Source organism: Mytilus californianus, unplaced genomic scaffold (assembly GCF_021869535.1).
Source record: "Mytilus californianus isolate M0D057914Y unplaced genomic scaffold, xbMytCali1.0.p SCAF_2, whole genome shotgun sequence".
NCBI lineage: Eukaryota > Metazoa > Mollusca > Bivalvia > Mytilida > Mytilidae > Mytilus > Mytilus californianus.
Genome location: NW_026262668.1, coordinates 36,852,343 through 36,879,727, shown reverse-complemented (window position 1 = coordinate 36,879,727; position 27,385 = coordinate 36,852,343). Strand labels below are relative to the sequence as shown.

Sequence of the window (27,385 nt, the reverse complement as noted above, 5' to 3'; positions counted from 1 at the left end):
AAGAACTACAAATCAAATTGGTGTGGCCTTATTAAATTTTTGTATCAGATGTAGTTTCGATGGGTTTTTGCTGATTTTAGTCATAAATTGTAACTCAAAACAATATAGAAACAGGTCCGCAATAAGTGGTGCACAATAAGTCCCCATTGGAATTCCGATAACTTGACGAAATACGGAATCTCCATAGCGAACAAAAATGTTATCTAGTAAAAATTCAAGGGCAGTTATCGTATCAAAGCAGGTCCAATTGGCATAGTTCTTTTGTCTGCTGTTACTAAAAAATTACCTAAAAGAGTTAGAACATATATATTCGCATTCTGACTTTTTAAATGCCCATTTAATTAGGTGAGTGAATGTTTTCTTAATAAGATTATGAGGCAAAGTGGTGTATAGGGTAGAAAAAACAAAACTTTGAACAGATTCGAAATCACCAATATAAGCATGCAATTTATCAAGTACTTCCAACGAATTTTTAACACACTCTAAAAATAATTAATTCCACTGTTTTCAAAGGCCTTATTTGAACAATTTATTACAAGGTTTTTGATTGTACCAAGTGAACTAGTAAGTAGAATAGACAGTTTAGTAGTGGAACAATGGCTTGAAGACAAAATAAATCTATATTTGTAAGGTGTTTTGTGCAGCTTCGGAAGCCAGTACATAGTTCGAACTTTCATTGTATTTGGTTCTGCTTGTAAAGAGGTAGCTAAAAGTTTATGTTTGTTACAGGTGTCATTTTTCCGAAAATGGAGTCAGTTTGCATGTTGGTGAATTCGTGAGTTCTTTTAGCTTATGTTTGATACGAGAAATAGTGCTATTATGGGTGTTGTTAGGAGTAAAATGTTCTTTAAAATGTTTAATACGAATATCAACTATGTTCATTACTGAATATAAAAATAGAATCTAAGGATTTTTATCAGCTTTTTCTCGTTTTATCCATTTCGAGCATTAAGTACGGAGTGAGTTGTGGATGGTGTTACGACACTCATTCCAATTAATAATTGACAGTGGACGATATTTAGGTCCTTTATTGAGGAATGATGTCAACTCTTGGTCATGAACGATGTTCAGGTCTCCTGTTATAACATGGGAACTGGGCAATAAATGTATTCGGAATTACTGCAATTTAATGACGTAGGTGTATTGTCACTGATATTAACATCTTTACACACTTTGCTACAATTAAACACATATTTCCGGGTAGATTTTTAAAATTTTTAAATTTCGTAAACATAACAAATAAGAGGGAGTTCAGTATTATCAAAATAGCCAGGAACTTGTTTTTTAACAGAATGATCATTGAAAATACGGGCAATATTTACAAAATCAAAATCTTTATTGACATATTTGATTTTAATAAAATGTTTTTTATGATCTGATGTTTCTCACACGACAAGGAAACAGTTTAGGATAACAATATGCAATTATAATTTGGACGATTTCATACTTAGGACTGCAATATGGAATTGTGTTGCAATCCTCTAAAATTTGATGTAATTTATTGACAGGTAAAGAACAGAGCTTGGTTAACAGATAATGTCTGTCGTTGTTTTTTGAAATAGTAATTAGGTCCGAAATATTTGTATTGTTGGTATGAAATTTTCTCTGAGTGCGATTTATTCTACGCCCATGAGAACGGTTTTTACGAACAGTTTTAGAAACTATATCCAAAATGTTAACAGAATATGTAGAGGATATTACATATCTTATTTACTTTGCAAGATAATTTATTTAATTTATACGATATCCTTTTTAGGTTACAAGGTATTTTATTCAGCTTATAAGATATCTTACTTAGTTTATGTAATGGCCTGACCATTAAGTATAACCGACGATTGGGCTCAAGTAGAAAAAACTATCAGGTGCTGATACTTTAATTATGAACCAATCTGACATATGGTAAAAAGCTGAAAATACAAATAAAATACAATTTTACAATGTGTTGAATTAATGTTATGATAACGAAATGTCAAAAATAATTGATAGCACAGTCCGTTTAATGCGAGAAAATGTTGTACCTCCAAGAACGGTTAAATTTCCAATATTTCACGGAGAAAAGGTTCAAATATACGAAGAGCAATTTGAAGGCTTCAAATACAATGTTAAAATAATTAACTCACTCTGTGGTTAACCACAAATTGTGTCCAAGATGACGTCTCTACGAAATATTCCTCGTGATCGTAATGACCTTGCAGATTTCCTGTAACGGATACGTGTGAGAAAGGGAAAGGTAGCGATGATACGATGTTTTAATGTTCTTATCAGGTTAAAGATGAATAATCCTCCTAGACTGGAAAACATAAACAGATTAAGAATATAATCAAACGAGCTATATAAATTGAGGAAAGGCGAGCTATATAAATTGAGGAAAGGCGTAACAGATACTCCCCGTCTGATGTCTATCTGATATCACTATTCCATAATTTTTTTCGAATATGAATTCAAGATTTACATAAATGAATAAATCCCAATATAAATTGAATATATACAGGTGAAATGTCCACTATTGGTCGTGTGAGAAACATCAGATCTCAACGACTTTTCACTATAAAGGTTCCTGAATAAGTACGTTCCACGGGAAAAACTGGGTAGGCACAGTTTCTTGTCCTTTACAAGAAGGGTGTCTCGGACGACATTGTTGTGTTCTGTAGAATGTTTCATTACTGCTGTATGGTAACTGTTTTCTCCAACGTTGTTAGACGGCGATGACGATCGAAGATGGTCCTCCGGTAAGTATAACACGAGTTAGTAGTTGGTTGTCTTCCGATTTGGCGAAATGACACATCTTTGTGAGTATCAGACGAAATAAGGCGTTTCGTCATAACGTTCAATCCTGCAGATTTAGTCGCTCTATCTGTAGAGTGGCGTCCTCCATATTTGATTTTGTCGTAGTAATGTCTAAGAAAAGGTGTTACTCTGTGACGATGTCCAGATAAGACTACTGGTTCCTTTTCACTAAAATTCAAGTCAGATTTGGCAATACTGCTTCCTCCTCGTAGTAGACGTTGCTCGTTCAATGGCAGATTGAGATTGGCAATAGGTCCTGTTGATTTCGGAATGAAACTTTCTTTATCTATAGATTTTTCTATAGAAGTCACAGATTTTGTTTTTAGTGACACGAGTGCTGTCCCTTTAGAGGAATTTGTGCGTTTACCAGGCTTGGTACTAGGTCCTGTACATTCAATGAATTGTATGGAATGCGACTTTGCAACCTTGGCATTCGAATGAACGTACTGGTCGTTAGCCTGAACAATTGGACTCTTGTCCTTGACGGCTATTTCTGGTCTTGAGGCAAGACGTTGTTCTGGTTCCGTGATTGAAACGTTAGTTATCTTCGTGTTGACAACAGGAACAGTTTGCTTGTTAATGTATGTATTTCCAATAATGACCCAACCAAGTTTCAACTTTTGGGCAAATGGAGTTCGGGACGGTCCTAGGCGTTGATCAAGGACGTGGTGTGCCTCTATGAGGTCTCTTTCAATTAAGAGTAGCATTTGACAACGTTCCTCTATTGGTGGAATTCTTCCTCCGAGTTCTTTTAGATGAGGATGATGCATTGCTACTTCAGGAGTAGGAATTTCGTCTCGATTATTGGGAATATTATTACATTCAATTAATGTAGGCAGATCAAATTGTACGTCATCATGTACAGATTTTATGACGAAATCTTTTCCTCTTTTCCCGGAAGTAGCTACTCTGCCGGAGCATGTTGTAAGAGAGTAGTTTTCAGGTTTTTCCTGAACGTTGAACAGACTGAAGAATTCAGGCGAGGCAAGAGACCGGTTGCTTTGGTCGTCAACGATGGCGTACATCCGGATAATTTTGTCTGTCTTGTCCTTGTGGTACACATCCACAGGTACTATCTTGGCACAAGATTTCTCACTCTTATGATCCTTGTGGATCTCTGTACAGGTTGAATTCACAGAGGTTAACTTTGTTTCAGCTGACTCTGTCTGCTCCCTGCTGTAGACTTGTGTTGGCTCCCCGCCGTAGGCTTGTCTGTGTGAGCTAAACTGAGAACTTTCAGATTGTTGTTGTATAGTGATGTGAAGTGCAGTGGTATGTCGTTCACTTCCACACTCATTACAACTGATACTTGCATTGCAGTCCCGACTTCTGTGTGTGGTTGACTCACAACACTTGTAGCACACATTATTTTGTTTTAACAGTTCCTTGCGTTCCTCGATTGACTTGGCTCTGAACGCTCGGCATTCATTCAAGGTATGCTTTGTCTTGTGTAGGATGCACATAACTTGTTGTTGGCTACTGTCTTCAGGTTACTGTTCAACAGCCGTCTTATGGACGTCAACTTTAGAATACGTCTGAGGTGTGAACCTTGGCGTAGCGGCTTTTGTATTAGGCGTGACTTTTGACCCAAAGATGAACCCAGGATCGTTCTTTATTTTGCTAATTTCCCTGATGAAGGCAGAGAATTCTGTGAAGGGTGGAAATGCAACTTCATATTTAGACTTGTATCTTGAAGCCCTTGTTATCCACTTTTCTTGGAGTGCGTATGGCAGTTTTTCCACAATAGGATTTATCCCCTTCGAAGAGTCGAAGTAAGCTAGTAAACATCCCAGCTTGGGATTTTCTTTGTGATACTCTATTTCTGAGATAATATCTGACAAATCGTACAGGAGTGAGTTGTCTTTATTTGTCAGTGTTGGAAAATTGTCAAGTTTGTTGACCAGAGACGTCTGCAACATTATTGGAGCACCATATCGATCGTCCAGTCTTTCCCATAGTCTGTGTAGGCCTCTTGTTGGGTTGCTGGCATTTGATGACCTTATACTCATGGCATGTTTGGCAGACTCTGGTCCAAGCCAGTTAATAAGTAGGTCTATCTGTTCCGAGTCTGAAACTTGTAATTCATCTATGACGTTTTTAAAACTGGCTTTCCATGTATGAAATGATTCTGCCTTGTCGTTAAAGCTTGTAAGCCGGGAGAACAGCAGGTCCTTGCGTAGGAGAAATCTGGTTATCTCTAACGTAGGATTGATTTGTTGCAGGTATGCAGAAGGGGTCTCTTCTATAACACCTTGTTTTTTGTGTGAAACAGGGATCTCTTCTATAACGCCTTGTTTTTGTTGTGAGACAGGGATCTTTGCTGAAACGCCCTGTTTTCCTATGCCAGTTACTGTTCCCAGATCTGGGATTATGGTAACTTCCGGTGACTTAGTATCGGAAGGCAAGACAGCAGATGTCTGTGACGGCAAGTTCAGTGCCACGGATGGCACGAACGCTGGTGCTTCATGACTCAGCTCAATCTTAACAGGAATTTGTTTTATCTTTTGGGGTACTGTTACTTCCTGTACAGCAGATGGTACAGGATGTTTATTGACGAAATCTTGCACACGCCGGAGCGGGTCTTCTGTTTCGTCAGGGAGATCGCTATATGCTTGGCTCCCATCGTATTCCAGGATACGAGCCTCGGCTTCTGCAGCTGCAGCTTCTCTTCGGACTTCGAGAAGGTTTAACTTGGCTTTCAGCTCGACTTTTTCTCGGCTTACACGTGCGGCCTCCTGTTGCATTTGAGCCTTCCTGCGTATGGCCTCTTGTTCCATTTCAGCCTTTGTATGCGCGGCTTCTTGTTCCATACGTGTGGCTTCCTGTTCAATTATAGCCTTTTTACGTGCGGCTTCTTGCTCCATTTCAGTCTTTTTGCGTGTGGCTTCTTGCTCCATTTCAGCCTTTTTGCGTGCAGCTTCTTGCTCCATTTCGGCCTTTTTGCGTGCTGCTTCCTGTTCCATTTCAGTTTGTCTGAACAGGGCTTGTTCCTCTAACATTGCCTCCTGTTGTAGGATAAGTGCATGTTGTTCGACAAAGGATATTTTTGATTTAGCGGCCTCTGCTTTGGCACGCTTCCTCCGTGCTAGGCTCGACATGTCAGACACGTTAGAGCTGCCGCTATGCGAGGTTTTCTTACTCTTTGAGGTCTTTGTTTTAGTAGATTTAGCCTTGGTCAGGGCGATGCGATGTTCGTGCAATGTTTCTATTGCCAGGTCCACTTTGGACAGTCGAATATCCAACGTGAGATTACATGCGTCTATGTCCTTTAGACTGTCCAATGTTCTGGTCCTTTTCAGAAAGTTCAGGTATTCATCTGTGAGCCTACGATAGTTAGTACAGGCTTTTACAAGTTTGTCCTGTGCTGTTAAGAGTTGCTGGAGCTCGTTAGGTGGCATGGTGACTTCCAATAACTGGGATTCTATATCAGACCAGAGGGCCTCTAGTTCCTGACAGAACTTGTCACGTTTTTCTGTGAATGCACCCTGGCCTTTTTCCGTGAGGTCACGTACTCGCCTAGTCCCGGGATTTTCCTCTACATTCGACGGATTGTCCACAGGCTGTCCAGCATCTATTTTCAGCTCCGCTTCTGTTCGGAGTTTTGTTTCTTGACGCTCGGGGTCATCTTGGCGTTCTGCGTGATCAGACTCCATGTTTCTTAATCAACTAACGGATAGTAAAATTAAAATAGACTGTTGCAAACGTTGTCGGTTTGCTGCCTGGTACACACAAGCTGTGTTGCGTAACGTTGTTGTAACAGTTGTAACGATACTACGTTGCAGTTCCTTGTCTGGATATGTGTAGACAGGTTGTCGTCAATTTACTGTACGTCAAGGGATGACGCGTTTGTTGTAGCCGTAGAACTGACGTGGAGTGGCGTAATCTGTGAGACACAAAAGGCAAGTTGTAGCCTTTTTACTGTAATGGACTGACCATTAAGTATAACCGACGATTGGGCTCAAGTAGAAAAGACTATCAGGTGCTGATACTTTAATTATGAACCAATCTGACATATGGTAAAAAGCTGAAAATACAAATAAAATACAATGTTACAATGTGTTGAATTAATGTTATGATAACGAAATGTCAAAAATAATTGATAGCACAGTCCGTTTAATGCGAGAAAATGTTGTACTTCCAAGAACGGTTAAATTTCCAATATTTCACGGCGAAAAGGTTCAAATATACGAAGAGCTATTTGAAGGCTTCAAATACAATGTTATATAATTAACTCACTCTGTGTCCAAGATGACGTCTCTACGAAATATTCCTCGTGATCGTAATGACCTTGCAGTTTTCCTGTAACGGATACGTGTGAGAAAGGGAAAGGTAGCGATGATACGATGTTTTAATGTTCTTATCAGGTTAAAGATGAATAATCCTCCTAGACTGGAAAACATAAACAGATTAAGAATATAATCAAACGAGCTATATAAATTGAGGAAAGGCGTAACAGAATAGTTTATATGATATATTTAAAACAATACAATGGATGATACTTTTTTACTCAATCAGATATCTTAAAACCCTTAAAAGGATATTTAGTAAGCTAAATAAGATATCTTTATAAAATGTTTAATAAGATATCTCATTTGATATATAAGAAACCTCAATTAAGTTATAAGACTTATTATCTAGTTTATAAGATATCTTGAAATTGGAATAAATATACAAATTGCTTTCCATTACTTAGTCACTTACAGGGTAAAAATCTGAAAGTTGTTAAAGCATACTAGAATTGGAGTAGTATATGATTTTAGATTAATACAATTATATTGGTCCCAGATTTATGATATATTTAAACCACTTTTAATGATTTCAAGTATAAAACAAAATGTCTTTCAGGGGATAATAAATTGAATTGTTGTTAAAGACAATTTTGTAACAATATTGGAAATTTTACAAGTTATTGTGGAATCTTTAACTGAACATCTTTAACCAAATATTTTTTTTACAGTTATGTTTATTTCTAACATTTTAGTGTTTGTATAGAACTCTTTTAAACATATATGAGATAAATACTAGAAATTTGACAAAATAAGTTTTGAACATTTATAATTTAGTAATGTATACAAATAATTCAAAACATTGTGCCATTTTATCCTTTTATCTAAGTTCTGATATCCAAGATCTCTCATGAAGCTTAGTTTTTGTCTCGCCTGCGAGACATAGGGATTGCTTTTGCGATGACGGCGTCAAAAATTGTTAAGTGTTCTGCTTAAGTTAGTTTAATAAGAACTACTTGTGATAGATCATTGATATTTTGTATGAAGATGCATTACTATCAGTACATATCAGTTTGACGACATTTTTGAGACCCTGCACCCTAGGCCATGGTCCAGTGAATTCGATTTAATTAGCCATTTTCAATGTTAAGATTTCTGCTTAAAATATTGAAAACAACACGTTTAATAATTTCATGCGTCCGAAGCGCTTTTCTGGATATACCTTCATCAGGAACGCTCAAAGCCAAACATTTGAAATCCGAGGGATGTATAAGTACCGAAACAGTTGAAGATCTATATGACAAAAATACCTAAAACAAATAGCCAAATTCATCTAAGGTCAACTTTGCCTGAGGGAGTTGAAACCTTAGTTTCTTTATAATTTTAAAATTTAACAACGGACAATTTTAGAAAGGTTTGTTATAAATCATGTCAGTACCGAAGTACTGACTACTGAGCTGATGATACCCTCGGGGACTGATAGTCCACCAGCAGAGGTATCGACCCAGTTATATAAAAAATTGAAAACAACACGTTTAATAATTTCATGCGTCCGAAGCTTAAGTTAGATTGATATGAACTACTGGTGATAGATCAATGATATTTTGTGTGAAGTTGCATTGCTATCAGTACATATTAGTTTGATGACTATTTTGAGGCCCTGCCCCTTGGCCATGGTCCAGTTACTTTCAATCAATTAACAATTTTCAATGTTAAGTTTTATGATTAAGTTAGTTTGATAGGAACTACTTACAATAGACAATATTGTTTACATTGCTGTTTGTAAATCTCAGTTTGTCAACCATTTCGAGGCCCTACCCACTAGTTGGTCCAGCGACTTTGAATTAATTAGCCTTGTAAATCAGATTGTTTTTTTCTGAATTTTATACCAACAGGTGAGACATATATCTGTGTCAACAATTTATTTTTATGTGATGATTGGAATTTGATTTGCCAAAACATTTTAATTCTCTCGTTAAAAGGCCAAGCTGAGATGCTGGACCTGGAATACCAAGGGACAACATCTTAAAATAACAAAAATACAAGCTCTGCATATATTAGAAGATCTGTATTTTATAGTCATTCAGATATGGTATGTGGAATGATGTTATGATGCTGTGTACATACTAGTAACCAGTTTTGTCTTAATTTATTTGATTGAACTGTTTTTTGTTTTGTCATGCCTGGACCTTTATAGTTACTAATGGTATTGGTTTTGATCATTGTTGAGAGTCAAAAGGTGACCTATAGTTACTTACAACTTATTGGGTGGATATTTGGAGGATATGTGTATCATTGGCAATCATACCTCATCTTCTTATTTATTTTTTTTGTCACAGATTTTGTTAAAATTTTGCATAGAACTTAGGCTTGTTGAACTATAACTGAAAATTGAAAAAGTAATATATAATCATATGGTCATTGACTTCATTTTTGGTGTATTAACCAATCTGTTACCTAGTTTGTGGTGAATAACGCCAAAAAACGAAGTGGATGACCATATGATTATTTTATATATTAAAACGGAACTTTATGTTTCAACAACATATGATTGTTTGGAAAGATTGGAATTATAGTTCCAATTCTTTCCTAAGGCACCGGCCTCCCAAACAGAAAGTAGCACTGATTATCAACAAAATATATACGCTGAAATATAGTTTCCTATAATTCTCTTGTCTGTGTACATATAATGTATGACCTGTGAAAAAATGGGTTAAATCTATCGACAAGTACATTCAAGAGAGTCGTAATGGGGGTACCTGCATGACGAATAACGGTAAAAAAAAACAATTTTTGGTGTATGACGATAAAATGTACATTTTCTTTACGACCTTAAAAAATCGATTGATTTTGACGAATCACGTTAAATTCTTTTCAAAAATAACAGTTACTGATAGTTATTTGAGACCTCTGACGAATCACGATAAGGATATTTTGACGAACCACGATAAAATTTTAACCAATTTCAATTTGATGCTGTCGGTAGCCGAAAATGACCGTTTGGCGCCTGACGGTAAATGGCATTCATACCTCATTCAAGTGCGTATGTCGTTAGTTTTGTTAATTTGAAGTCTAGTTTTGTCATTTTAATTAGATAAGAGTTATGATACAATACCAGTATGATTTGCCATTGCCTTAGAATATAGCAAAGTGCTCTCAACCAATGGAATTGTAGGATTTGGTGTTTCTTAATTGTGAAGAATGAAATCATGTTCTTAGTAAGGGATTATCCTATTGTTTAGGTCTACTTACAGTAGAAGCACATTTATCAGCTTGAAAGAACTTGTGATTAAAACTGACTAAAAGTTGAATTTTGAAACAAACAAAAAAATCAAAATTAGATGAAGTTTACTGGTGCAGTAACATTGGTACCGTTAACGTTATTATGAGAATATTAATAACTTCAAATTACTAAAAAAATAAATAAACAAGACCAAAGCAATGCAATGCAAAACAAAAACAAAAAAAGTTTTAAAATTAAAAAAAACCTTAATCTTCAGGTTGGTGAGAATAGTTATTTCCAATATTCTGATAAAATTCTAAAAAAAGGAATTTAGTTTAACTTTTGAATATTTTTTTAACTATTTTAAAGGCATTGTATTTGAACATTTCCCTGACATAATGAAGTAGTATTTGATGTAAAGGACTGGACTAAAATATTGAATGTGAAATAAAATTTATTTGTAACTCAAAGTTTGAATTTATTGATTTGAAATAGACATAAACAAAAAGATAATTCCTCGCTAAAATATTACATGATTTACATTCATACTCACAAATTTCAGGAAACATTTCTTACCATTTCATTGTACTGTTGTGTCATCTAATGTATAAAACATAATTTATGATATTTTCCAAAATTATAAGAAGGTCCTTACATCACTTAAACTAATCCATAAATGAAATCATGCCTAAAAAAGGAAGTCATGCATTAATTACAAACATTGCACTGACAATGAAACTTATTCTTAAATACAACCAATCAAGAGATCATTTAAGTCTTGAGCACTTTACAATATTCTAAGTTTGTAAGAGAATGATAATCCCTTACTTCATGATAAGTACTCGCTAAAGCTCGTACTTAATCATGAAGAAAGGGATTATCATTCTCTAACATATACATAATCACCAAACAATCATAGACCAGGTGGGGCCTTAACTAGAATGTCCACCTCTGTAACTGTCAATAATATTGACCAAATTACAAATCAACCTCAGTCTTTCATAATTAAGCATTCCTCATTACACTACTCAATACACAAATACTTGACCTCATAAATGAATACAAAAATGTAAATATTATATTTTTGATATATAGAAATGATAGATTTATTCATTCACCGATTACGTTGGATCTATACTACATAAAATGATACTATAAACTTTGTCTGAAAGATAAAAGATTATCGATTAACAAGATTTTTTTTCACAAGAAAAGACATAATATAAAATTTCAATATAAAAAAAAAGGTATTCAAATGGGGTCAATACAGTATTACTTTACTTGATAGTTTAGTGCTTTAGTGCAATAATCACCGGTCATAAATAATTAAAATCAATAATTTTGGTTACAAATTTCTTTTAACAATATTAGTTATTTGAATACAGGAAATGTATTTTTGCAATGGAGAAAGAACCTCGATTTCAGTAAAATAAGTTCTTTAATTTGTTTAAGTTGAAAAAGTACTTTTTGAATGTCCCTTTCTGGAAAATTTAAAATTATGAATTTAATTAAAATACACCCTACAACTTCAAATTATCAGTTTCATATTGTTGTTTTCAAAATCAATAAGTAATTCTTACAGAAGAAAAATAGTATACATATATTTCAACTTACAAAATGCCCCCAAAACAACTTTTCTAGATTAAATTTGGAGACAATAAAAATCTTAGTTTCAAGTCTATCTATGAAAGTGTCTGCAATAGTGCTATATTAAAGCTCTTTTTGTCCACACCAAACGTAAATATAATTTGAAATTATTCAAACTACTCTTCAAATCTTTCGAAGAGGGACTTCGATTTAAAAAAAAATATATATATGAATTTGAAATTGGAGATTTGATAATTTTAGAACATATTTAAGATTTTTTTTGTCGATTTTATGTTCTCTCTATACAAATATTCACCAAATGCATTATTTTTTTCGATTTTCAGTTAAGTTTAATGAGCCAAAGTCTGTGACATAGCCTATTTTCTGTACCTTGACATGACCTTATGGTGACATTTTTTTAACTCTTGTATGTCGTATACAGGTAAATTTTTACATGCATCTCTTGTAATTAATTCAGATTATGCAAGATCATTATGTTTAATGACGCCACCTGGAGTACATATAAATAAAACAGCATTAGCTATTATCATTGGATTACTAGTAGTAATAATACAAACGGGGGACTGACTCTGATTTGTACGATAAATTCAGTGACAACAAAATGAGTCTTATCTTCAGCAGCAGTCAAGAGTTAGAGATATTAAAAGTGAAGAATTAAAAAAAGAACCCGGAAAAAGATATTGAAATTAAGAAGGAACCAGAAAAGCAAGAACTGAACAAGGAACAAAAACAAGAAGAATTTAGAAAGGAACCAGAAAAGCTGCAAGTGAACAAAGAAGTAGAAAAGACACAAGGGAACAAGGAACCAGAAAAAGACAAAAAAGAGAGCATGGCTGCTGTGGATTGGAAAGCAGTAGAAATAAACAGTGTTAAAATTTCAGATGAAATTGTTAAGTCAGCGAATGTTAAAATGAAAGTGGAAGAAAAAAGATATAAAGTGATGGTTAGTGTTTCAAGGTCTTATCTTCATCATTTTTACCATGCGTTATTAATAATTGATTCATTTCGCTTCTGAAAATACTACCTAAAAATAATAATGGGAATTAATCATCAGAACTGTTTTGTTTTTTTTCCATTCTCAGATCTTTAATCATGTTGTTAATGTTCCTGCTATTTGATAATAAATATGTTTTTTTAAATGTTCATAGAAAATGAACTTACATAAAATCTCAAGAATGATAGGAGTTTGGTTTTATTACTTTTATGCTCAGCTCTTATGCAATTTGGGAGGAATGGGTACCAATATGATAAGAGCAATTATTTTTAACAAAACTATCTAAATTCTTAAATTTTATTTGAATTTTAATGATAAACAGTGGTGGACCCAGAAATATCTCTAGTGTGTGTTTCTAATTTCACAGAGAGATAGCATGCAAATTGAGGTTATACCCTGTTATTATGGAATTGTTTTAGGATTTTTTCCTCATTTTTCCAAATTCGAGAACTTAAGTATTTTTTTGGACAGAAAGTACCAATTTTTTGTAATGAAGTCTTTTTACAGTTTTCAAAACAATCTTCTTTCAAATTCATTGACAAATTGTACACACATTAAAGTTTACATAATTGTTTGAAGATTTGTATGCCCATAACTGAAAGTTGGGGGCATATTGCTTTACCCCTGTCTTTCTGTCCGTCCGTCTGTCTTTCCGTCCGTCCGTCTGTCTTTCCGTCCATCCGTCTCGTTATGGGTATATAGTTATTCTAGCTTCTCTCATGCGATAGCGGTACCTTTTTGGTCACTATTTATGTGTTGCGTCTAAATAGGAATACTAACACTTAATGGTGACTGAACAGGTTGAACAAATACTTTTCAAGAAACAGAAAAAGAAGACATCTTAGAACAGCACCAGACTATTTGTAAATAAAACCACAGATCGGAATAGTAAGGAAAGCTATCAATAATACGGCGGGTAACGCAATTTGTTTTAATTCATCGGGTTTTTCGTACATTTTCTGTTCAAATTTTCACACAATCGTTCAAAAAATTAACTTTTCTGAAACAGTGACAAGTAATTCATTCACCAAAACGCTCGTGCGTTTCTGCGAAAAATACGCGCTCTATTTTGTGAATGAAAGGGAAAGTAGATCCATACGCGTTGAACTCGCACATGTCAATTGCAAACTGACCCAATAATTTTTTATCACGACTGGTACTGACATTACCATCGTGTGCACATCAAAGAAAAAGAGCAAATTACCGATAAAGTGGATATATCCACAGATTTTGAAGTTGTTTCTATTGCATTCACAATCCCATTCCAGATAGTTCAAGATCAGATCGTAATACTTTACAATCGTGACTTATTTTTTTACGATCATTTGTTTAGATATATTGAATGGCATCCGTGAAAAGTCTGATTTATAAAGAACAAAATTTATAAACACATTTGTGTGCATTTTTATGCATCCTTCGAAGAACTTAGATAACGAAAGGTTAACATAATTAGGCTATCCATCTCCCAGAATTTTAGATTGCAGTTATGATCAAAGTGTTAACATGCACAATTTTCTTCCTTTCTTTGATTCTTAATTGTTTTCTTCATGCTTAAAGCTCTTAATAAAATCTCAGAATATTCATTTCTGTATGTAAATATTTTAACATGTCCATCTTCAAAACCGATCCAGATATGATCGTTAGGAGCAATAGCCAGACATGCAGGCTGACTCTCATGCGTGTCTATTTGAAGTAACACGCCTACTTTGTCGACTAGATGTTGTCTAAAACCTATTCTATCTAACACTGTAATTGTTCCGTCAGATAGAAATCCTGCACCTATAAAATCATAATCAATTCGGTCTACAACCCTCAGATCGGCCTCTGGATATCTAAATTTCATGATCCCAGTTTCATCCGTAATGGTAATCCATGAAGCCTTTCCTTCCGGACAACTTACTATACATAAATCCCCTTTCGTGTTTTCGGAAATATAAGATGGCGCTTCAATATCAATTTTATCTTCCGATAAAACAAGATCACTTTGAAGCTGTGTTTTGTCCTTTGCATATCGTCGAATAATCAAATTTTTAACTGAATATTGGTCATAGGCTGGTTTATTGACAAGGCATACTGTAATGTCACCATCAACGGACGTGGATTTACAGGTACATAAACACACAGCTTGAAGAGGTGCAGTGTTCTTATAAATTCCAAGGGTATAATTTCTATTTCTAGAGAAGAAACTGAATCCGAATGATCCACCGTATTTCAGCTGCTTGAGTGACTTCTTATTCCACATCCCAATGATAAGCTCGTTTGTATTATTAAGGGCGGCACACTGTGGTTTCTCTTCAATAGTCTTTATTATTTTTGTTTTTAACATTCCCGTGCTACAGTCTACTTCTTCGATATCGCTGTCAATAAGCCATGCTTGTAGACTATGCTTTGGTACAATATGGGCGACTTTAGCAGTACGTTTAAACGTTTTAACAGCCACAAAATCTCTCTTATCTTCAACTATAATTGATCCTGGACAAGAATTACTTCCGTTTTCCTCTTGTGTATCTTCATCCACGCTTTGCCAAACTTCAGCAACTTCAGCATAAGTCCCTGATTCCATGTAGCCAAGGATAGTCTGCAATTTACCTTTTTGTACTAAATCATCTTGGCACTGATGTCTTGGTGGTTGAATCATCGGTGCTACGTCCCAGTAAGGATCATCTGTCAGGCTTGATGATAGCTTTTCATCGTAGGACACTACCTCTGCATCCAACATGTCCGAACTTCTGGATTCCACAGTATGTATAGTTTCTTGGATTAAATTTATTCTTAATTCCTGCTTAGAAGAAAATTTGTCAAACTCCTCGTTCGCTGCATTTCTAGCAGATTCAAAATTTTGGACCAAATCATCTTGTAATTCGTCTAAAACTTTCTTTACCATTTCTCGTCTAAGTTTTACCCTCTCAAGTTGTTTATCGACAGAATTATTAAAATCTGTTTTTCCTTTCAGTGTCTTCTCCAATGCATCCTGTATGTTAGGAAGTTTGTTATCTCTAATTTCTTTTGCATTGTGTATCAAATGTTGCCTTTTGTTGCTGAGATAATCTTTAAGTTTGATTTTCTTATGACCGCAGTGACTTCCAATGATACAGTCATCGCATATCATCACATGATCATCTTCACAGAAGAATCTTGCTTTTTCCGATTGATGTTCTGGACACGTGATGATTTTTTTACTATTCATGGGTGATTGTGCCATTACTGAAAGTATATATATTATAATTATGTTTATTAAAACAAAAAAATTATATTTTGTCTTTGTTTAATCACTTCACGAATATTTAAGACGGAAACAAAGATATTATTTATTTAGGAGGTTCCTTTGGAATGAAGGCGAAAATTTGAATTGTCTGGAATTAGATGATATGTTGTGGGGGTTGAACACATTTTACCTCGTAATTGTGTCCCTCCTCAGAGTTTTTGTTATCGATTTTACGTCGTTTTGTGAATCTGTTATTCTTTATCTCGATAGTCTACTAAGATTGAGAATGGAAACGGGTAATGTATCAAAGAGACAACAATCCGACCAAAGAGCAGAAAACAGCCTAAAGCCACCAATGTATACTAGTTCAGAAAAACTGTACGTTACACTAAACATGACCTCCATATTGTAACATACAATGCCAAGAAAAAAGTGTGTTTCAAATAGTTTTATTGAATTTGAGTATTAAGAACAATCAAAGGGAACTGTCTTAACATTTATTTAGATTGGAAAATGTTGTTCGAATAGATTTTTCTGATAGTACATTTGAGAAATCGGACTAAAAGTGAAGAGCTTTCGATGAAGAAGGTACGAACGTATAGTTAACTCAACTCCTGCAAAATGAAAACATAATTTTTTTCATTGCTAATCAAAGTACAATATAATAAAGATGATGCATTTAAAAATATGAACAACCTCAACAAAATACTGGCTGAGGAAGTGTGCATCAAAAACTGTCTATATTGTCAGTTTTATTCTAATTTATAAAAAATTACAAAGTTTATCAAGTGAGATTTTTTCACAATGTATTTCATTATGTAACAAAGTCAATGCTTGGCCATTGCCGACCTTTTAACCAATGAGCAGATTGTACCCTCTAGACTATTCAACATCATTTGATACATTTATAATTCAATTTGATAGTCAACTCGTTCGTAGTAAAGAAAAATCATGTGATTGTTCGCATTTGGTAACGTCATAAATAAGGAAAAAATGATGGTATTGTGCCTATACTAATTAAAACATATCGATAGTCTTCTCAGAAAGAATGAAAAGAAGCTAGCATTAAAACTTAACTTTACATTCCGCCTTAAAGTTGATGTCATTTCACTAAATATTCCAAAGAATGGCGTCTGTAAAATTTTGAAGAAATGACTACCACTAAATCATTAAAAAAAAGATTAAGAAGAATGGCTGTGCTTACCGGGTGACTAAACCTTTCATATATTATAAAACAAACTAGCTTTGAAAGAGTTGTGTTAATTTAATGATTTACACCATAACTAAATACACTTTATGGTTTTGTAAAGGGGAAGTCATTTGAAAAGAATACACGCAATTTATAATTGTGCAAATGTTTAAGTACCTTAATTAGTGAATGTCACCTTAAACTAGCATTGAAAGACATAATCATTCTTAGATTTTATCTAATTTCATAATTGAATTAAATATACTTAAGGTTGTAACAATATGAACGACCCACGCCTACAAGCTTTTTTTCTATGTTATATCCGCGCGAAATACAACGTAACAATATTTGATGTATGCTCTTGTTCGTGTACTCAACGAACATACACATGAATAAAAACCACCTGGTGTATAAGAGATATAAGCTCGTGGACTGTACAGTAAAACACTTGAATTCAATATCAAGTAACAAAAGTACTTAGTCTAATTTACATGCATCTTAATTGTTTGCTCTCAACCGCGTTTATTTTTAAAAAAATATTTTAAATTTCAAGAGAAACTGTCCAAATTAATTAAAACCTTTACTATATTCTTTCATATATGCAACGATTTGGTTAAGAATTTGAGCTGTACCTTATTAAAAACGGGATATCACATCATAATATTTACGGCAATGTTGTTTATAAATCCGTTAAATTTAGATACGATTCATAAAAAACTTATTGATACTTTGCATAAACTTATTCTTACCAATCACTAATTTAACACAGAAGTCAAATCTTTATAAATATTGTTTTTATTGGTATTAACATTGATTTTGTTTATTTTTAAATTATAACATAACTATATATATATATATATATATTGCTTTATATGATCTTACATCTTGTTCATACTGTTTACCTATAGTTTGACCTTGCACAAGGTCGTGCGATTCTCAGACTGTTTATTACGTCTTAACACTAAATCCGTTCGATGTGTAATGATTGATCTATAGTTTGGGAAACATGATTTATTTATTATTTGTAATTGGCTTTGAACTAGCTTTAAGTAACTGCGAGTACTCTTATTTCTGTGCTTTGTGTCTATTGTTTTTATGTGAGTTGTTTTTGTTCCTCGTACCGATCTTTTGAGTTAAGCCAATTGCTACTGATTTTTACAGATTGTTCTTATGATGTGCTGTAACACCATTGTCCCAGGTTACGGAGAGTGTGAGCGCTCATAAATACCTTGAACCCCGCCACATTCTTTATGTGCCTGTCCCTTGTCAGGAGCTTGTATTGGTTGTCGTTGGTTCATTCTATCATATTTGTTTTTCGTAAATTATTTTGTAAAAAATAAGGCCGTTAGTTATCTCAATTGAATTGTTTCTTATTTTTCATAGCGGGATCTTTTATAGCCGACTATACGGTATAGGTTTTTCTCATTGTTTAAGGTCGTATAGTTGCCTATAATTGCTTACATTTACCTCTTTTGAACTTTGGTGGATAGTAGTCTCATTGGCAATCATACCACATCTCCTTATTTTCATATTTAAAGATTAAAAACAAAATTCAGTTAAAAAAGTTAGATTTGATTTGTTAGGAAATTTGTTCGAATCGATTTTCTGACATTACATTTGAGAAATCGGACTAATATGAAAGTGTTTTTAAGAAATAAGGTACGAAAAATATAATTTCGACAACTCAAGGACTTATTTTTGTAAAATGAAAACATAATATTTTCATAACTAATCAAAGTAGATCAAAATAAAAATGCTGCATTGAAAAAAATATTCAACTTTCAAAAGAAACGCTCAGAGCAAAACTGGTTGAGGAAGAATGCATAAATACACGAGGAGCAATGTTGATCAAGTGAAATTTTATAAAAATGCATTTCATAATGTAACAAATTATATTGAAAATATCCATGGTATCAGAAGGAAAGGAAATAACCTAGGTTTCCAAGTGTAAACTTGAAGTCATCCCGTTGAAAGTTTTACGAAGTTTTGCCTTGCTAGTGACATCATAGAATGAAACTTATCACTAGATTTGTACTTACATGAGCAACACGATATGTGTAGCGGAACTGCTTACCTTTCCGGAGCATCTGAGTTCAGTCCCGGTTTTTGTTATGGTTCGTGTTGCTCAGTCTTTAGTTTGTATGCAATGTTGTTTTTTGTCTTTCCGTCGTTTTTCGTTTTTTGCCATGACTTTGTCAGTTTTGTTTTTTTTTTCGACTTGTGAGTTTTGAATGTCGCCTTGGTATCTTCGGTGTTTTATTCTTTTTTATCTGAGACATAGATATTTTACTAATACGATTAATGATAATAGAATGGCATCCATAAAATTTTTAAAGAAACAACATCTGTTTCGCCATTTAGAGCACTTGTTTCAACATGTTCCTTTTAAATATCAGGGAAATATATACTTCACTTCAGATGCAAGGTTAACACCTCCTCATTAAATGTTTTGCAGTGGAAAGAGAAACCAAAAACACAAATTTATATTGCAAACCGTTTGAAAAACATCACTGTGGTGCATTTCACTGCATATAACAATCTACCTCTCTGGAATGAGAATAATCATTTTAGGCATAGTCTGAATTTCGAAAATGTTTTTATAGATTGAATAAACTGGGAAAACAAACAGTAACTGGAAGTAAAATTTTACTTACAGTGTGCTATTTTTTTCAATCTCACAAACTGATTCAAATCTTAGATTTATTAATCCTAAATCTCTTTGACGCCCTTTCAAGTGCACAGACTTCTAAAGTTCGAATTCGTTGTCGGAAAAGTAAAGTCTAATTACTACACCATCATTGACCTTGAGCTACCAGACATTGACTTTCCGTTTTGAATTTTCCTTGGAGTTCGGTATTTTAGTTATTTTACTTTTTCTATTGCATCTAGTTATACAATTGTATCTAGGTTAAATCAAAATAATGTTAAAGATAAAAATCGAATTATAAGAATGGCACAGCTTACCTGATTGCTAAACATTTCATATATAATAAAACAAAACTAGCTTTGGAATAGTTGTGTTAATATAATGATATACACCGTGACTAAATACACCGTTTGTGTTTTTGTAAATTTTGTCAGGGTCAGTTGTTTGAAAGGCAGACAATTGTGCAAATGTTCAAATACCTTAAACTAGTATTGAAATACTCAATCTTATTGCATGATTGGAGATATTATATTTAATGTAAAATAAGGAATTTAATATGATTGCCAATGAGACAACTGACCACCAGAGACTAAATGACGTAGAAGTTCGCACCATATAGATCATCGTACAAAATTCCACAATGAGCAAAATCCATACCGCATAGAAAGCTGTCTCATTAATGACAAGTCAGTCTACAAAAAGAAATAAGTTTGATACTATGCAATTCAAAAAGGCAAAATCATACTCTTTTAAAAATTGATTGTAAGCAGTATTTTATATCGACAGTATCAAAAAGTAAAATAAAAAAATACCGAACTCCAAGGGATATTCAAAACAGAAAGTCCTTTATAAAATTGTAAAATCAAAAGCTCAAACACATCTAACGAATGGAAAACAACTGTCATATTCCTGACTTGGTACAGGCTTTTCCTTTTCATTGTTATACGTTACTTATGCAATTTAGATTTGTAAACAGAAAACCGGTTAAAAAAGTGTAAATATGAACTGTAACGATAAAGTTGAAGCATTTTACATGATTTCCATTATATCTAACTGTTAGCATTATGTATTATTGAAGCACAAATGTGGACTGTTTATTTCCAATATAACAAAACACCTTTCTTCTGTCACTCTTTTAAATAGAAGAATATTTATTTTTAATTTACCCAGAAATGGTTATCTGCAATGTGATGCCGAGCATTTTAAAACGGTAGTTTTAACCATCTGTTCTGATGAGAAGTCTTCAGATCAAACGGTTATTCATATTTTGTAGCTAAAAGATTGAACTAACAAGGCTTAAGGGAACGACATATGATTTTTCAGTCTTCGTCTCTGTGTCTTGTCATAAGATAAGAAATTTGTATTCCAATAAAATGGCCTATGATGAGCTAAGTGATTTATTACCATAATTTCATTATTGAGAGACAAATAATTTTGACAATCATATACAAATATATAAACACCATATTTTATCATCTTAAGCCACAGTTTCACCAAAGCCATAGTTATGTGTAAATCAGATTATATATAATGACATGAATGCCATAAATTCAAACGTTCAAAATCACATGCATGCATGTTTGATCGTTGTCTTTTATGTTAAAGATGTTATAAAAGAAAAGAAAAACAAGATACACATAATTTCTAAAATTCTTTTCAAGTTCTTAAGATTGATGAAGAGACTTCATTGTACATGAAACTACTGATTATCGTCGTTAAACCGTGGGACGTTATTAAAGGTAAGATATCTTGCTTAAATTATTAGGGAGAATGAAGATTTTTTTCACATTCAAGAACGTAGATAGTATGATTAGGTAATTTTACTCCCCCCCCCCCCCCCCTAAAAAAAACAAAAAAACTGATTTAACTTACCAATTGTTTTTATAATGCTACATCAATGATATCCATTATGAAAGCATTTTAAATATTAAGGTTCATAATTCGGTCAACTCGATGTAAACTAGGACAAAACCAAATTCAAACAGTAACTTGCTTTCACTGGAAGTATTTATTATGACAATTTTTGTTCTGTATTCATTTCATTTTCCTCAAAAATGTCATAGAAAATAAATTTGAATAAACTATATTTTCATATCAGTTGAATACAACAGATAGGCAACGCTGCGGATACACACTCGCGTTATAAGAAACGAAGTCACTTTAAAAATCCATAACGTCGCCTTAAAAAATTATATTTTTCTTTATTTCTCATTATATTATACTACATGTACAACTAATAATGACAAAAATAATAATAATAATATTTTTGATTTAAATAAGGTAACCAAATTAAATAGCCTCTGCACTATCAAGACTTCTACAGTGCCTCCTCGCGACAGCACGTGGTAACTAGGATCTAGTGTAGATGATCTCAGAGTAGCAAGGACCCTAGAGATGCAGTGTTTGCACATCGGCGTGTGGACATGCCCTAGCACGCATCAACATTGCCCCAGTTATGGGTTAATAGACGGCCGGATGAAGGTAGTCAGCTTTGGGAGGTAATTCATCTAGGGGAAGATAACTCTGGTATAAAATTTGGGTAGATTTGACTCGCCAGCCTTGGTCGACAACTGATCTAAAGGAAAGAAACCTTGAGTAAAGATTCTCTTGCTCTCCAGGTTGAGGATTGAGCGATATGCCAACAAATTATCCTCGTAAAAAACAAAAAGTTACAGAAACATGAACTGGAAGAACGACTTATCGCGCCCTTTGCGACACATGGCGCTAACGGGAGTGGTAATTTGTAAGTAACCGAATTAGTTTTCACTAATCTCACTTGAGGCCCTCATAAAGTTAGTCTTCTTCATGTTTAGAAAACATTTTAATTTACAGTAAAAGTAAAGCTATGTTAGTTCGTCAAAATATAAAATGTGTTGATAAATTTCTGCAGACATAATCAAAGTGGTTGAATTCATTGTCATAGATATCAATATAAAATCTGAAGATGTGGTTATTGATCAACGAAACACCAGAGACAAAATAACGTGGATATAAAAGCTAATAATTCTTATATGATTGCATATTAGGGAATACGTTGATATGATTGGCCGAGAGGACTTCCTGTAGTTGTTCTTGACGTTGTTTATTTTTCGATAGACGACGATAACCGAACTTCTTTTTTGTAACCAATGTAAACAAGATGGCGACGATAATAACAAAATCCGGCTCGACGTTAAAAATATTTATTTCTGTTCGCTTCACGTTAATCGTCAAATTAAATAATAAACACAAAACATTTATTTGAATGATATTATGAGTTTTTGTAGTTTATTTTTTATCAGATAGCAAATTTCATGGAGTACATACTTTTGCGTTAACCAATAAATATATTTTTGCGCCAGGCCAATTCAATGACATAAATATACAATTTACGTGTGAAAGAGGTTATGAGTGTGGAAAAATAAACTCCTTTAAGTTATCTCCAGTTTAAAGAATTATAAGGATTAAACGCCTTTTGAAAGGAATTTATTGGTGTATAAACTGGACCAAGTCACTCACAAACATATCATAAAAGTCCTTCGGACTTTTATTTGTTTGTGAGTGAATTGGTCGAGTTTATACACCAATAAATTCCTTTTAAAAGGCGTTTAATCCTATAATAAAAAATATCAGCTTGATAATTTGTTACGCCATTTCGCCGTTTCGTATGCATAAAACTCATCAGAGGCGCTCGAATCAAAGTAAGTTGGAATGCCATTTCAAGTACAAAGTTAAAGAACATTGGAAACACAAGAATCAAAAACATTGTGCCAAATACGGCTTATGTCATCCATGCCTAGGGGTAAAATAACCATTAAGAGTTTCAAATAATACAAAAGTGTGTTAATAGAATATTTACCGGATATGATGCATCTACAGGTCACCATTCCTTAAGAACACCTCTGGTGTTTAATCTAATCGCTATAATTTTTTTTCAGTCTTTGTAAAGTTAACAGTTAAGCAAAAAGAGACATTTTCAAATCTAATTACATCGAATGGTGCAATTAGAGACGGTACAATACATTTCATATTTTATGTATATTTAAGAAAATAATAGTCCCTTACATACTTATGTGTTCTTATGTGGTACTGTTACATCACTGTCTCAGGTTCAACCATCCATTTTTTCTTAAAATGTCCAGTACCAAGTCAGAAAAATGGCTATTTTTATCTTATAGTTCGTTTCTGTGTGTGTTGCATGTTAGTGTTTCTGTTGTGTCTTTGTTCTCCTCTTATATTTGATGTGTTTCCCTCAGTTTTAGTTTGTAACCCGAATTTTTTTTTTTCTCAATCGATTTATGAATTTCGAACAGCGGTATACTACTGTTGCCTTTATTTAGCGCCAGCAATCATGTTTAACCTCGCCACATTCTGTATGTCCCTTTCCAAAGGCAGGAGCTTGTAGTTCAGTGGTTGTCGTTTGTTGCTGTACATCATATTTTTTTTCGTTTATTGTTTTGTACTTAAATTAGGCCGTTAGTTGTTGTCTCGTTTGAATTATTTTACATTTGTCATTTCGGGGCCTTTTATAGTTTACTATTCGGAATCGGTATTGCTCAATGTTGAAGGCCATACAGTGACATAAAGTTGTTAACTTCTATGTCATTTGCTCGAGAGTTGTCTCATTGCAATCATACAAAATCTTCTAATGTTTATATTAGAATACTGCAATGTGCTCAAGGCTTAAATCATCTCTTGATTGGTTTTAATAAAAACAAATTGATTCATGTCAATACAATGTTTATAATTAAAGCATGGCTCCCTTTTTAGGCATTTTATTTGTGGATTAGTCTAAGTGATGTAAGGACTTACTTATTTTTTTTTTGAAATTTTGATAAACTTTGTTTTAAAAATTAGATGACACTACGGTATAATGAAATGGTAAACATTGTATAAGTTCCCTTATTGTGAGTATGAATGTAAATTTTGTTAAATTTAAGTGGGGTAGTATCTTTTTTATATTTACAGTTAGATTTGATAAATTCAAAATCTGAGTTACAACTGAAATTTTATTCCAGTTCTTTGCATCAAATGCTATTTAATTAACTCAAATTTAAATGTTCCAATAATATGATTTTTATATGAAATTTAATTTCAATGTAATTTTCTGTTTTAATAGTATCGGTATATTAGGAATGACTATTCTTTTGAAATTTAGTTAACAAAAGTTGTGTCTTATTGCTTGGCTAAATTTAAGACATAAAAAGTAAATGTCACATGATCTACAATAATGTGTAGGTAAGCGTTAAACAACTTGTAAAAAATAAAGGTTCTTTTGACAGATGTCTCATACTTAAGTTTTTTATTCAATACAATCCATGATTATGTAAATAAAAAGTCATGCTAATGTACAAAACACATTGATAATATCTCACCAAGGGAAATACAACACTATCTAAACAGGTAAGTTAAATATCAGATAAGAGACCAATACAAAGTCAATCGGATCAATACATCTACAACAAAACATTTCGAAAAGAACACTGTAATTTTTCAAACAAACAAGAGGAGGTAAGAATAAGGATTGACATAAGAACAAGCAAGTCCTAAGAAAGATAAATGAATATTAAATCTTACACAAAACGAGTGAGTACAGCCTAAAACATGTAATGATACTCGTCTACCCAGAAGAGTAAGTATTTTGCTTGCTTATAGACATCCGTAGTATTGCCTTTCCATCAAACTTGATAGCGATTCAAATTAATTGGAACACTTCGCGAAAAATGCTTCTCTTGTTAGCGTCGTATTATCGTGGAAATATCTTGTTATTACCAGTAATAAAATTGTGTACTGATTATGCTATTACGGGTACAATAGTATTTGGGGTGTAACCATTCGAAAAGAAAATAACACTTTATTAATTAATTTGTACTTAATTTTATAAAGAAGTCGCTTGACCGAGTGGAACTCATAAGGCGCGAATGACCATACACATGTATCGTTATCAATTCTACGGCTGCATGGGTGTATATAGATTATTATAATTATTATTATTTCTATCATTATTATCACGAAATCTAAAATGAAGCTAACACTTTTTCATGTAATATAACAGCATTTGAATGAATTTTTAAAAAAAGTGTCAAATCAACAAATGCCTACATTAGTCGCAACAGTCTTAAAGAAAACCTAGTCACCCAATACTACTGAAATAAGATAGTACAGTAAGCTAACTTTGTGTTATACCGCAAATGTCTGCAATCCAGGAGTCAAAAAGGGAAGGGGGTTGGGGGGGGGGGGGGGGGGGGGGGGTTCTGTATTAATCCATAAATCATTATAAAAATATAAAAACCACAGTGGCAGTGTTTGATGATTCTGTGAGATGTATTTACTTGTCAAAACGCGGATAAATTTTAAACAAAAGTGACAAATACCGGGAGCTATTGAGGCTACAAGAAAGGTTACGAGTCAACCTTTTCTTTTCGACAATAACAATTTTCCAGTTATAAAAGCTTTAAAAATTGTTTCTACTGTATCCCTCGAGAATGTGGCAATCCTCTTTCTACGCCTCAATGAAATGAGAGCTTGCATACGTATTTCGTGGCATACAACAAATGTATAAAGTGTTATTTTCGTTTAACATCTTTTTCTTTAGTTATATTTAGTTTTACCTTACAATTTGTGTTCATATTTTAAACAGGCTTTGAAACTTATCATGAAAACAAACTGATACACACATTTCGTTAGTATGGACATGAAATCGTGTCATCAATGCACCATATGTTATTACTTGCCAAAAGAAAAATCTTTTATCTCCTTATTTATTCATATGATGGATAGACATTGAAAACATGCTACCAGTGTATCTAATTCAAACATTTAAAATATATCAGGATGGAACTTTCAGTGCGCAGCTTTGAAATTCGATTTTGAATGATTTGTCAATCACAATCATCATTAAGAAATTAAAATTATCTATTTGAGTGTGTACAAAATACAATGACGTTAAGTTTGCTTATTTTTATTGAAAACAATCAAATCATGGAACAAGTAACTTAAATGGTGCCATTAGTTTTTATCACACATGACAAAGTATTCATATTTTACCAAACAAACAAATAAGATCAAATATATAACGACTACACAGTCGAATAGTTTAACTTGTCCTTTCCAATTGGGTTTTGATGGATAGTTGTCTCGTTAGCAATGAAACTGTATCTTCTTATTTTAATACTTGTATTAAGCTGAACATATCTCAGTAAACAGGAATATACTCTTATTGTCTTGTAAAATATGATGTTTTTACATTTGAAACGCAAGAAGGCATTTTTAATTGATGTCCTAGTGAAAAAACACGTATGAAATCATCATTCCTGACAGGCTAAGTTAACATCCATGAATTCACCATGTACACTTTGTTAACATTTTGTTGAAAATAACAACATAGTTTTTAAATATATATATATATATATATATATAACAAGGAAGCTATTGGAGTGGGGGTTCCTTGTGGTTAAGTTTGGGTCATCACTTCGAAAGTTTACGGACGGTATAACGAGTTATTTGATTGTTGTTGAATATCTATGT

At 33.3% G+C, this 27,385-nt stretch overlaps 2 protein-coding genes across 6 annotated transcripts in view; one reads left to right on the top strand and one right to left on the bottom strand.

Annotated features, from left to right (window-relative positions):
* LOC127729825 (carboxypeptidase B-like) overlaps nt 1-27,385 on the top strand; it is a 140,602-nt gene that overhangs the window by 110,564 nt on the left and 2,653 nt on the right. Inside the window, exon 1 of one of the 4 annotated variants that reach the window (XM_052237749.1) lies at nt 25,196-25,261. The exons of 2 other annotated variants lie outside the window; for them this stretch is intronic. The gene's annotated coding sequence lies outside the window, so the exon portion shown is untranslated. Of the gene's footprint in view, nt 1-25,195; nt 25,262-25,353; nt 25,445-27,385 lie in introns of those variants that run through there. One more of the 4 variants, XM_052237750.1, reaches the window with a different exon arrangement.
* Nucleotides 14,227-20,308, bottom strand: LOC127729808 (uncharacterized). 2 transcript variants are annotated; one of them, XM_052237716.1, is made up of 2 exons: nt 20,197-20,308; nt 14,227-16,042 (listed from the first exon to the last, which is right to left on the bottom strand). In XM_052237716.1, exon 2 carries the CDS (start codon nt 16,038-16,040, stop codon nt 14,337-14,339), a length of 1,704 nt encoding a protein of 567 aa, XP_052093676.1. In that variant the 5' UTR covers nt 16,041-16,042; nt 20,197-20,308; the 3' UTR covers nt 14,227-14,336. The 2 variants fall into 2 exon arrangements, with proteins under 2 accessions (XP_052093676.1, XP_052093677.1); XM_052237717.1 differs by lacking the exon at nt 20,197-20,308 and adding an exon at nt 17,248-17,291.